Source organism: Haliotis rubra, unplaced genomic scaffold (genome assembly GCF_003918875.1).
Source record: "Haliotis rubra isolate DU_JTF1 unplaced genomic scaffold, ASM391887v1 Scf820, whole genome shotgun sequence".
NCBI lineage: Eukaryota > Metazoa > Mollusca > Gastropoda > Lepetellida > Haliotidae > Haliotis > Haliotis rubra.
This window is the reverse complement of record NW_025767547.1, coordinates 439315-453030: the sequence shown is the minus strand read 5'-3', so window position 1 is coordinate 453030 and position 13716 is coordinate 439315. Positions and strand designations below refer to the sequence as shown.

Below are 13716 nucleotides of genomic sequence, written 5' to 3'. Positions count from 1 at the left end.
GAGAATATTGTATTAATTAGATATTAAGTAAGAGACCAAGAGGTATCTGTTCAGTATCTTGTCAGATCACCTTTTTTCCTAATACATGCTTCAATGCAGTCAGGCTTACTGTCTGTCAAAGACGTCGATCCAAATTCAGATCATTTGGCGGCTGATTCAGGCGTGTTTTTCTGATGCAGTTTATTTTGTTACTATGCTGAATTATAATGTCTTACACGCCAGTTATTTTATAAATGACACTATATATAAGAATAATATCATCCTTACAGTATATATTATTGTGTAGTAAATATCGCGCATATTGAAGTAATAAACATACATATGAACATGTGTATAGCGCCGATATCCAGCTCAGCTGCTCAAAGGCGCTTTTTTTTTTCCCTCGATCACTGCATGTCAATCTCAACGGCACGTCGTATTATCAATCTCAACTCCCTGGGGATCATACAACTCTTGCAGCCACTAGGCGCACCGAGTTAGTGTGGCTTTCTCATCCTTACGAAGTACCCACTCACAGCTGGGTGGACTGGGACACATAGTCACAGTACTATAAATATGTCCAAGTTTACTGCACGTTGCTGTACCCGCAACTAGGTGTTAAAGTACTGTCGGAAATGCTGGAAAAATGCTTTTTGACTTTTATGTAAAAATCAGAGATATTACCGTTACTTAAATAACAAATATCACTTTAAGAAACATCTACCTAATGTAGACCGAGGGAATAAAGTTTGAGACATGCCCTAAAATGTGTTTTTACATATGAAAATATCAAAAACTTAGAAAAATAAGGGTTAGTGGAACGTTATTTGATACAAACATTAACTGCCTGTGTTATGTCATCAGCATGCACGGTATCGACAGGTGAAATTGACACCTGAGCACAAGCTCGGTGAGGGTAATCTCAATACATCTTTTTCTTCATAATGTTGAATATGTGTACGTATAGTATACGTATTGGTTATGTAAGGATCATGCGATATCCACATTTCGCACACCAACAACACCTATATGTATATCCCGTCTAGATCATATATATATATATACGTGTATGTGTGTGTTTTGAAATAAACATACGGATTATTGTGCATGAGAAAGAATCCCATCACTTGTGTTATGTTATCGATTGATTGTAGAAATGTACAACGTTTTAATAAATGTTTGCATGTCATTAGTATATTTCTTTGCAAAATATGGATGTAATTCGGTCAATTTAATCCAGTTGTGAACATTGGCCAAATATTTAACGAAGTCACTGGTATAGCTTCCCAGTTTTGCTTTTAGGACTGTCCCCGTCTTGTCTGCTTTGTTTACAATATTGTAAACTTGTTGGTAAGAACATACCAACAGCTCTACGAGTTCTGTAATAAACCCTTCTAAACTAATGAAAGGTTTACCTCTGTCTTTCTCAAACACAAAACTTACATAAACCTTTGCAACAATCGACTGCAAAATAGTTGGCCATGAAACAGAACGCTGTGATAAAGATATGCATGCATGACGGAAACTTATTTATTAAGACTTAACATTTATATTAATTTTTCTTCAATGAAGAAACGATCATTAAGAACTCAAGTAACACAAACATTCAACATTTTATTTGTTTAAAGAAAACGTTAATTTATATTTTTGCACCACCTGTATCATTAGCATAAATTTAAAGAGACTATTTCAGATTTCTCATGTTAAACTCTGAAAAATCTTGAGTTGTTGTTTTGGTATCAAATTCTCTCCTGTAAACTGTCCTTTAAATGCATGGAAATGTCAAATCGATTGAAATAAAAATTAAGGTACACTATAGGCGAGTTGATATATTGACAACATAGTACATTTATCACCTTTATCAAAGTATTAAGGTTAAAAGCATTTTCTAGCATTTCCGACAGTACTTTAGCACGTATTCATAATGGCCAAGATCATGGGATCTGGAAATGGATTCGTAGGTTCTAATAGGAATGCACAGGGTTGTGTACTGCACACTAGGGTTTGTGACAGCAATGAAAGAGTCTGCACTGCAAAAATTCTACGTCCAGTAGGTCAAGTAGCGTAATATAAAAATTATTTCTTTGGCTCATTACAGATTCATAATGCAAAATGATGTGGGCATCGTGGTCATAGCAGTACTTATTACAAAGCATACATTCTTTTGAGAATTTGGCTTTAGAACCGACTAGTACAGCAAGTTGTATATGGTCTTTATATTCTGGGTACAGATACATTATCTAGAGTGTAAAGTCTATGTAGACTCAGTGTTTGATGGATTACAGCATATCTGGACATATCCTCTCTAATGGAGAGTCTCAATTTCCATTGAGCTTCTTCATAAGAGAAGATATAACTTAAAAGTATTCTGCGCCAAACTGTCTTTGACGGAAAAATACCAGTTTGCACGTAAGTTAATACATAGTCCAGTAGATTATACTTCCGTTCTGTACATAACAGTGTTGCAAATACTGCGTGAGCTAATATTTAAGTGAACAGTATGCGTTTCTCTCGGAGGATGAATGTAAATACCTATTATATGATCTTTAAGACACGAAAACACATTGGGCTGATATTTTTTTAATTCAGATATGAGTCAGTTTTGCAAAAGATTTTCGATGCGCTTTGGCACGAGGCTGTTTTATCCTTAAGCTGGTTCCGGGCTCCCTTTGCGCGCGCTAACGTTCGGCAAAGCTATATATGCGAGACGGGGCCCAGCTTAGTTTTATCCTAACACGCCCCAAGGGGTCATCCTGGTTCCCGGGCCCCTCATTGGTTTTTATACAAACCAATGAGAGGCCCGGGAACCAGGATGCCCAAGGGGTAACCATCTAAACTCTACCACATCGTCATCTCCGTGACGACAATAGGCTGTTGAAAGTGCAGGTAAGGAGCGAAACGTCGCTGCAGGGAGATTGTGGATAGCATTCAAAAAGATCTTATCGAAGGGGAGTAACTTCAGCAGCACTTGTTGGGGTTTACCGTTTTACAAAGAAGGGGGAAGTGTGATATGTGCCCATATATTGTCAGGTTTGTTTTGTGAATGTTGACATACCGATCAGAGATGACATGCATGCATATTGAATGATTGATGTCCAAGTCCAGAAATGACATGCAGTGAACACTTCCTGATTGAATAAGCGATGAGTGTTCACTGGTGTGGCAAGGATTTGTGTTATAACTGTTAATGGAACATGAACTAATTGACGAACATAGTGCCACTATTTGGAATGAAGGTGCGCGAGTTCATCTCATTTAATATAAGGTCTCTATTACACTTGTCTACTTTACACGGGTGATAGATGATAATAGTGATGATTATCATAATGGTATTCGAACCGCGACTTTCAGATGCGAGGTCGGACACCTGGTTGATGTTACGACTGGCGTAAGTCTATGTTAAAGTATGGCAGTTACGGCGGGACCCTGGGCTCGTTTCACAAAGCGATCGTAGCTCCACGCAAGACAACTTTATCTTTACTAAGCCAAACATATGCCAAGTGTTTATTCGCAACTCTCATTATAGGGCTAGTATTCGCAATAAATATGGGGTAAGAGTTCCGCCCGTAACCCCCGCTTGAATGTATTCTATTTATTAAGGTTATTTCGAGGGTTTAGGGTTAGGTTTGTGGTTAGATTTTAGGGTTATGTTTAGGGTTTAGGTTTAGGTATAGGCTGTTTATAAAAAAAACAAAGGCGTATATTCTTTGGCATATAATGATTAAAAAAAATACGGGGGTTACGGGCGGAAATCTTTCCCAATATGGCTGTCTGAAAACATATATGACATCCGAAATCAAATAATCCAATGATATGGTTTCTGTTTCTACTGGCTAGCTACCAGTTATCGCCGGGTACCAGTTATAAAATGTCTGTGCAAGTGCTACAGCCAGGTGTTGGCGATGACTGGTATGGCGATAATTGGTCGCTAGCCAGTATATGTTATGGAGGGCAATGTTGTGAGGCTGCAGCTTTTATTTGGTGAATCGTTGTGTGTTTCACCAGTTCTAACCCGATTTGTACAATCTGCACAAACATAACAATGATCTGGAGGGTCTGGAATATTGCTGAGTGAAGCCTTAATCAACAAACAAACCAAAACTATGAATGCTGATGGGACATACTCATATGACATGAGTACAAACCGATGCAGCAGTGATAATCTGGGTAGAACTCAGCATTTCACTCTTGTTTTGAGTCAGGTTTGCCTCCCTTGAAGCTATGAAACCTGTGGAGCTGGGTTCTCTTCCAAATTGCTGAGATTATGTTTTTGGGTTTGTCAGCTCCATGGGGCGGTGGGGTAGCCTAGTGGTTAAAGCGTTGGCTCGTCACGCCGAAGACCCGGGTTCGATTCCCCACATGGGCACAATGTGTTAAGCCCATTTTTGGTGTCCCCCGCCGTGATATTGCTGGAATATTGCTAAAAGCGGCGTAAAACTAAACTCAGTCAGTCAGTGTCAGCTCCATACTATCCTAACAAGTTTTCAAAAATGGATGGGCAGTGGGGTAGCCTAGTGGTTAAAGCAGACGCTCGTCAAACCAAAGGCCTGGGTTCGATTCTCCACATGGGTATAATGTGTGAAGCAGACTTCTGGTAGCAATATTCCAGCAATATCATGGTGGGGGACACAAGAAATGGGCTTCACACATTATACCCATGTGGGGAATCGAACCCGGGTCTTCAGCGTGACAAGCGAACACTTTAACCAGTAGGCTACCCCACCGCCCCCTGGTGTCCCTGATATAACTGGAATATTGCTTAAAGCCGTGTAAAACCCAACTCACTCACTCACACACAAAAAATAGAAAATATCCTGCATTACATCAGGTTTTGAGCTGACACACCCTGTTATTCAAATACTGTTGACAGTGACATTGAACCCAAATCACTTATTCAAACTTAATACAGTTATCTGCATTAACTGAAAACCCAGACTATCTGAACTCCCCTATCTGTTGAGACTTGGGTATTTTTTTAGTGTAATTGATGTTGGGATTCACTGGTGTTTTATGTGAGCTTTAATGAATGCGTTAAGGTTCTCAGTGAAAATGGATTGTTCGTTTGCCAGTTTAGTTTTGTTCAACTAATACGTGTTTTTGTTTTGGACAGATAGACTGGGGTGGATACGATGAGAAGAGTGTTGCGACAAGGTCTGTGTGGGGTGGTGAGGTACTTCACCAACATCAGCTGGCTCTACCAGACACGGACATGGACCTACTGCCTCCTCCTCCTCCTAATACTCAACATCATCGTCTACTTCAACAGCTGCACCATCTTCACCGACCCCACAGACGGGAAAAACTGGAAGCATGGTTTCATCAATGTACTCCCAGATCACCATTTCATCTCGTTTAGGTCAAGGTCGGGTGAGGAGGTCAAGGACACTCTCCGTAGTTCTGTTCCACCAACTGTCCACTACTTTTGGTGTCAAAAGGGAAACTTCCAGTTCCAGCATTATCTGAGTGTCCTCAGTGCGTACAAACTGCTCCAACCCAGTGAGATCATATTCCACTACCGCAGCCTACCACAGAGGGATGACCCCGCTTATTACCAATATTTTGAAGACCTCTTGAGAGATTTGCCCAATTTGTTTCCCGAACCATTGTCAGATGGTAGAGCCTGTCATGAAGATTCTCACCAATCACTGGAATCTATCTCTGACATGTTAAACAAGCAAGGTGGTATTGTCCTTGGTGTGAATGTTGTTCTTTCTGAAAATATCCTACAGTTTATGAGCAAACCAATATCTTTGAACCATGTGGAAACTAATTTTGCATCAAGTGGAGTCCTGATGATGTCACCAAATGCGTTAGAAAAGGACACCAAAAGATCTGTTTTAACTATACCTACAAACATCCAGTGTTCCTTCAACACCACCTTCTTGAACCAACAGCTTCCCTGTGTTATTGTCCCCAAGGAAGTCTACCCTCACCAGATCTTTCACCTGCAGAATGATTTCGGTGAACTGGCACGATTTGTTGGATATGGTCAGAAAGAGTCCCTGGTTGCCATGCCTCAGAAGGACCTCATCCCGAACATTGTACACTATGTATGGTTTGGAGATAAAGACATGACATTCTTTAATCAGTTGTCTCTCCTCAGCTCTTTGTATGTCCAGAAAGCAGAAAAGATATACATTCATGGAAATAAGGAACCAAAAGGAACATACTGGGACGAAGTCAAGGATCTGCCTCAGGTGAAGTTTATTTCTCGAGAATTCCCTCACTCTGTGTTTGGAAACGAGGTGAAAGTTCCATCTCATGCCAGTGATGTTGTGAGAGTTGATGTTCTTTTAAGATATGGAGGTGTTTACTTGGATTGGGATGTGGTTTTGGTGAAACCATTGTCAGAAGATCAGAGAAAATATGAGACACTTTTATGTGTGGATTGGCCCCTGACAGGCCATTACCCTGACACATTTAACATGGGCATGATGGCGGCTAAACAAGGAGCAACATTTCTTCAGTTCATGATGGAGTCTTTCCGCCACTATGTGGATAGTGACTGGTCGTACAACGCTATCCACATGCCCTACAAGGTATATGAGCAGCACCCTGATAGTGTCCATGTTGACAAACATCTGCAGGTCATCTGCTTCGATGGTTACTGTCATCCAACATGGAGGGCAGGATACAAAGAGGAGTTAAGTGATTTTGGAGATTCTTCACCGTTCAATTGGAAGACAGAGACAAATGGGGTCCACTGGACTGCCCCAGACCCAGACGTGTTTTCAGACCAGGAAACACTGCTTGCTGCCACTGGGATGTACGCAGACATTGGGAAGTACGTCCTACAGCAAGCTCGTAGCCACAACTAAACAAAACTTGCCACTCTGGTGTGTAGACCTAAATCTGGAACCTTTGACATTTTTTGAGTTTTACAGGAAGTGCACTTTAGCTTTTTGACCATTTTGGTATTGTACATTTTAATGCAACATGAATCTGTTATTTTTCACTATACATGCTACAGATGAACCAGGTCATCTCACAACCTGCCTCACTGCCAAAGCTATATGACCCATATCATCCATGGAGATACAATGTTTATGTTGCTGAGAATGTGAGATCACTTTTTGAGATAAAGCTATGGATGTACATTCCAAGATGGTTTCAGTACCACCTCTGAAAATGGAGATGATCTTCAGCCAGGACTATAATTAGAAATAGACATGATCTTCAGCCAGGACTGTAATTAGAAATAGAGATGATCTTCAGCCAAGTCTATAATTAGAAATAGAGATGATCTTTGGCCAGGACTATAATTAGAAATAGAGATCATCTTCAGCCAGGACTATAATTAGAAATAGAGATCATCTTCGGCCAGGACTATAATTAGAAATAGAGATGATCTTCAGCCAGGACTATAATTAGAAATAGAGATGATCTTCAGCCAAGTCTATAATTAGAAATAGAGATGATCTTCAGCCAGGACTATAATTAGAAATAGAGATGATCTTCAGCCAGGACTATAATTAGAAATAGAGATGATCTTCAGCCAGGACTATAATTAGAAATAGAGATGATCTTCAGCCAGGACTGTAATTAGAAATAGATTTGATCTTCAGCCAGGACTATAATTAGAAATAGAGATGATCTTCAGCCAGGACTGTAATTAGAAATAGAGATGATCTTCAGCCAGGACTATAATTAGAAATAGAGATGATCTTCAGCCAGGACTATAATTAGAAATAGAGATGATCTTCAACCAGGACTGTAATTAGAAATAGATTTGATCTTCAGCCAGGACTGTAATTAGAAATAGAGATGATCTTCAGCCAAGTCTATAATTAGAAATAGAGATGATCTTCAGCCAGGACTGTAATTAGAAATAGATTTGATCTTCAGCCAGGACTGTAATTAGAAATAGAGATGATCTTCAGCCAAGTCTATAATTAGAAATAGAGATGATCTTCAGCCAGGACAACAATCAAAATTGGAGCTGATCTTTGACCAGGACTGTAATTAAAATGGAGATGATCTTCAGCGAGGTTTATGTTTGAAAGTGGAGATGATCTTCAGCCCTGATTATTATTGAAAATGGAGCTGATCTTCAGCCAGGATTATGTTTGAGTATGGAGATGATTGCAGCAAAATTTTCCTGAATTTGAAAGCTGAAATAGGAACAAAGACCAGGCAGGAACCAGACCGATAGGTTAATTATGTTTAGTATCATCGAGGGTGTACCTGCAATACGTTGATTGACATCCCTATTGTTTAATCAGGACTAAGTGCAATGTTTAACACTCAGAGCCAAAGTCTGTACATTCTGTACCATGTGTCTTGAAGTAATCTCCTTCAATAGATTCAGTGCTCAGTTGCTCTGATATCTGTATACAGTAAAGTCACCGCTACCAGTCATATATATTGTATTATGTCACTATAGTGTTCAAAGTGTTTCTGCACCCATTGCTTTGGTTTACATCATTATCACAGTCTTTGAAATTCATGCTGGTCTGCTGGCCGCATCTATGAGATTGTGTTGGGGACAGGTAAAAATATAATGAGTCCCCATTCACTAATAGCATTTAGGGCCATAATTCTGAACTAGTTCTAAAATCTGCTTCAAAGTGGAACTAAAAATTGGCAAAAATGTAAACATAGTAGACATTCAGAGCTCAGATAAGATTTAGATCATGTGGGTACTGTACCCACCGTATTTTTATGGAGTGAGTATTATGGATGTTGAGTGGGTATTTCATTTTCCGTTACCCACTGCTTTCAAATATGTGCGTATTTTAGTCATTTTGCTCACCTAAGTATAGGTCATTGAGTAAGTTTACTAAGCAGGTATGTTCTGCCTTATGTCATACCTAATCAAAACCAACTTAAATGGAAATGATTTCATAAAAATTCCCTCATCCTATACTGACAGTACAACACAAGTCCTATACTAACAGTACAACTTGATAGCAATCGATGTCTTTTTCATTACGCAAGTGATTTTTATAAATATATTCCGTATGCATTTGTTTTAAACTTTTTGGGTATCTAACATTTTACATGCGTAATTGGTGCGCAACAATTATTTTTTCTATGCGTATTTTACCCGGATACGCAGCTTATCTGGGCCTCTGGACATTTTTGTTTTGTTCAAGGAAGGCCAGCTACAAACTCTAAGCACTAGTGAAGTCAAGTTTACACCAGTTACCATGAATATTGTGAAAAAAAATAATTTTAAGGCTGATTAATGTACACTTCCATTGCTTCTGTGTATATCAATTAAATGTTAATCACATGCTCATCAACCACTGTAGAAATGTCAGTTACATGATCACCAAGCTCTTGTCAATCACTTCACGACCGACTATTTGAATAATGTCAGTCACATGATCACCAACCAATGTACAAATGTCAGTCAAATCATCACCAACTATAGGACAGATGACAGTCAAATCATCACCAACTATAGTACAGATGACAGTCAAATCATCACCAACTATAGTACAGATGACAGTCACATCATCACCAACTATAGTACAGATGACAGTCACATCATCACCAACTATAGTACAGATGACAGTCACATCATCACCAACTATAGTACAGATGACAGTCACATCATCACCAACCTATGATCACGAACCATCTGACAAATGACAGTCACATGATCACGAACTATTTGACAAATGACAGTCACATGATCATGAACCATCTCAGGGGTGGAAATTAGTGGTGTAACGATTCATCGATAGTATCGATGTTTGCATCGTCAACTACGCGATACGAGTGCATCGATACAAAACACGTTTAGGCAATATATCAGGATATTTATATCGCGAGGGTCCATGATACATCGATGTATCGCCACAAGAGACGATATATCCCGATACTACTTAAATATTACTTAAAGTTGTAGGGAGTATTGCATAAGTAATAGGAAGGGAGTCTCTTTGACATTTTTCTGAATTTTAAAAACAAACTGAACCTTAAAGGAATTTGTTTGTGTCTGCCATCTTTGTTACATGAACAAAGGAGTAAGTGTATCAGTGAAAGCATGTGAACAATCTCTGTGAACTGTAAAGACTTGTCTTTAAGTAATTGAAACATGTTTTAGTTGTTTGACAAAAAACACCATTTATTAACAACTATGAACAATGTCTTAGCTTTGTTAAGAAAGAGAAGATAAAATTTAGAAAGCATACTTATGAGTTTTTTGCAGTGATTCTGGTATAAATTACTGCATACATTGCCAGTGCAAGCATTGGTGCAGAAACACAACTTTCCAAGGGAAACCTAGAGCAAGGCATACTGAATATGTTTGATTGTACTTTCTTAAGCATTAAATGCTGAAACTTTATTACATGAACAGCCTTTTAAGTGTGTGTCATTCGGTCATTTTATCTATCATATATGTCCTGTTTTTAGGATTGTAAAGTATCGGGATAAGTATCATATCGCCATCACTGTATCGTGATGATAATCGTCTCGCAGGTTCCTTGCCAATACTTTCATGATATATCGTCTTGTCTCATTAAACTAGTATCGGGATATATCGTCTCGCCACTTAGGCCACGATACACAGCTCTAGTGGAAATAACCCATTGCCCGACGCCTGAGCCCAGTGTTTTTTCTGTCGGGGAAGCAAATTTGTATATCACACTGTACTGGTGTCCAGTTGACTTTCCAATGTTATTTATGTTTATTTTAAAAGATCAACAAGGAAATGGCCGATATAGTGAAAAAATTATCAGGGCAAGTGATTTTACATGTGCCACTGTTCCGGAGTACACTAGCAATTTTAAAGTCACTTCAACCCCTGCATCTGGTCAGTAACGCCCTGGTATCCTAGCAACTGATTTTATTATACCCAGTGAGGTTATGTTATGTTTGTGACGTATTTCTTAGCTTTGGTCTGTCAGTTGTTTGTGTGTTACATATATTTTGTTGCATACTTTTAACCCAGTTCTGTTTGTCATTTGGCATACTGTGGCAGGTAAAATCTGGTTATAAATGACACAATTTGTTACCATGGTTACTTATAGTGATTGTACATTCCAGTTGTCAGTTACAGAAAGATCAAGGCAATAGCCTCATTTGAAGGATAGGTAAAGTATTCACGTTACTTTGAGAAACTATTTTGAATATGTCCTCAGTTATTTTACATCATAAGTGACCTTATTTGTCTTGCAATGAAATGATGCACCAACTTCTTTTCTTTTCCTTGCCTTGATTTATTTCATGTAGGTGTAACGTGATATTGTTTTACACAAAATGGAGGCATTGGCAACCACAGATAGTGTTCATATTTGGGAAAGTTTAATTGTTTATTTTCCTGTGTTGATCTGGGGATGTATTGTTAATTTTGCTCATCTTTGTTGACTGGTACTGTTTGTTTTAAACCAGATGTTATTTTCTTCCTCAGAAATTCATGGTTGTGAATTTTATAATTATTTTTGTGTATTTTATACTTCACATTTAATACTTCTGTATGATATATAAATTTTACATTGTGTTAATACTTGATCTCATGTTAATTCTAATATGTGTTCAATACTTGTGCATCATGAATTTTTGCACTTCCAAATTATAAAATACTATCAATTTAAATAATTCTTGGTACATCTCTGTTATGCTTCTACTCATGTTTTGTGAATTCCATTGAAATATTTTTTTAAATTTCTGTTGATACATATCAATACAACAAATTGGGTTTTAGGTTAAAATAGTATGTCTGTTGTAGGGTTTTAGTGCGATCACAATTCTTAAGATTTAGCGCAAGTCATATGAAACTTGTGCTCACTGGGTTGTGTCCTGATATAGGTGAGCTTCTGTACTTTTGACACTCGTTTTATTTTTCACACAATAAATACATTTTGTTTTTACACTATGACATTTTGTGTTGTATATTTGCTGTAATTTTGATAAAAGCGGCGTAAGACTAAACTCATTCACTCACTCACTGAGCTGTACAGGAAGATGATGTGCATGACTGAAAATCAAAACATTTAGGTAGAATGGTCATATTGATTTATACATACATACTAACATTTGTATAGCCGATATCCAGCTCAGCTCAGCTGCTCAAAGGCGCTTTGTTTTTCCCTGGTTCACTGGATGTCAATCTCAACGGCACATCGTATTGTCAATCTCAACTCCCTTGGGAGCATACAACTCTTGCAGCCACTAGGCGCACCGAGATATACGAGATATACGAGGTACCCATTCACAGCTGGGTGGACTGGGACACATAGTCACAGTACTTTGTCAAAGTTTACTGCACGTTGCTGTACCCGCAACTGGGTGTTGGCACGTATTCATGTGGCCACCATCTGGTCATATACCAACGGATTCGTGGGTTCATTTAAGTGCACAGGGTTGTGTACTGTACACTAGGGGTTGTGACAACACTGAAAGAGTCTGCACACGAAGTTGACTCCAAGGTTTTTACACCCGGTCACATGTGGGCTCGATCCCGTCACCTCAAGCTCGCTGGATCACTAGCCTGGCGCTTTAGCCAGCTCGCCCACCGCGTCCCCTATTATAATATTGTTACATGTTGATTCCCATGTTGTAACTAAAAAGTTAACTGGGAATCAGTTCATTAGGAAACTAGCTGTGAAACCAATAAACAAAAAGAAACATGATGTAATTAACAACTGTTTTCAAAATTATGTTCACAAATCAATACAAAGATATCACTATGTCAGTACAAAATTGTGTGTACAAATTCAAAGGAAATAAAATACAAGAGCAGTTATTATAGTAATAAAGACAGTGATGGTGATATTCACCAGCAGTAGCAATCCAACTTGAAAACATGGGTGGGTGGGGGTGGGGTAGCCTGATTGTTAAAGCGTTCGCTCGTCACGCTGAAGACCCGGGTTTGATTCCCCAAATGGGTGCAATATGTGAAGCCCATTTCTGGTGTCCCCCGCCGTGATATTGCTGAATATTTCTAAAAGAGGCGTCACACTAAACTCACGGACACTGCAAACATGGCCTGGGCAAGGTGAGATGATCTTCACTCACGATGCTGGTCTTCTGGTGATTTGAGATGTCATGTGAGATGAGAGGCAATAGTTAACTCTCCTTACACGCACAAGCAGAAAATACATTACTCTAAGGCAGATGCTTCTTGGTTATGCTTCTTGTGGTACTACCTAGATATTTCTGTTTAAATCTTGTACAAGTCTAAATATGGCACACCAGTGGCCCTCACAGAATCCACATATACAATGTATTACACCCTGAACATTGTTTCACAATGAATGTCCCAGGCACATAACACAATGCCTGGTGATCCTGTGAGTGAGTGTTCTTTGTTTATTACCTCACTTCAAGATTGCAGCCTGTAAATGTACAACTTTGGAATACTTGACCTCAGCCCCTGAATGCGACAGCTGGCCTGATGTGATCACACAACCTGAGTGGCTGAATGAGACAGCTGGCCTGATGTGATCACACAACCTGAGTGGCTGAATGAGACAGCTGGCCAGATGTGATCACACAACCTGAGGGGCTGAATGAGACAGCTGGCCTGATGTGATCACACAACCTGAGTGGCTGAATGAGACAGCTGGCCAGATGTGATCACACAACCTGAGTGGCTGAATGAGACAGCTGACCTGATGTGATCACACAACCTGAGTGGCTGAATGAGACAGCTGGCCTGATGTGATCACACAACCTGAGAGGCTGAATGAGACAGCTGGCCAGATGTGATCACACAACCTGAGCGGCTGAATGAGACCGCTGGCCTGATGTGATCACACAAGCTGAGTGGCTGAATGAGACAGC

At 39.3% G+C, this 13716-nt stretch overlaps 1 protein-coding gene across 1 annotated transcript; it reads left to right on the top strand.

Moving 5' to 3' along the window:
• Positions 1 to 2843: 2843 nt before the first annotated feature.
• Positions 2844 to 7139, top strand: LOC124262100. Its single transcript, XM_046696545.1, has 2 exons — positions 2844 to 2865; positions 5094 to 7139. Exon 2 carries the CDS (start codon positions 5109 to 5111, stop codon positions 6795 to 6797), a length of 1689 nt encoding a protein of 562 aa, XP_046552501.1. The 5' UTR covers positions 2844 to 2865; positions 5094 to 5108; the 3' UTR covers positions 6798 to 7139.
• The last annotated feature ends 6577 nt before the right edge of the window (positions 7140 to 13716 follow it).

What these genes read in the sequence shown, in the direction of transcription:
- LOC124262100 (XM_046696545.1), top strand. Translation starts at nt 5,109, where the DNA reads ATGAGAAGAGTGTTGCGACAAGGTCTGTGTGGGGTGGTGAGGTACTTC.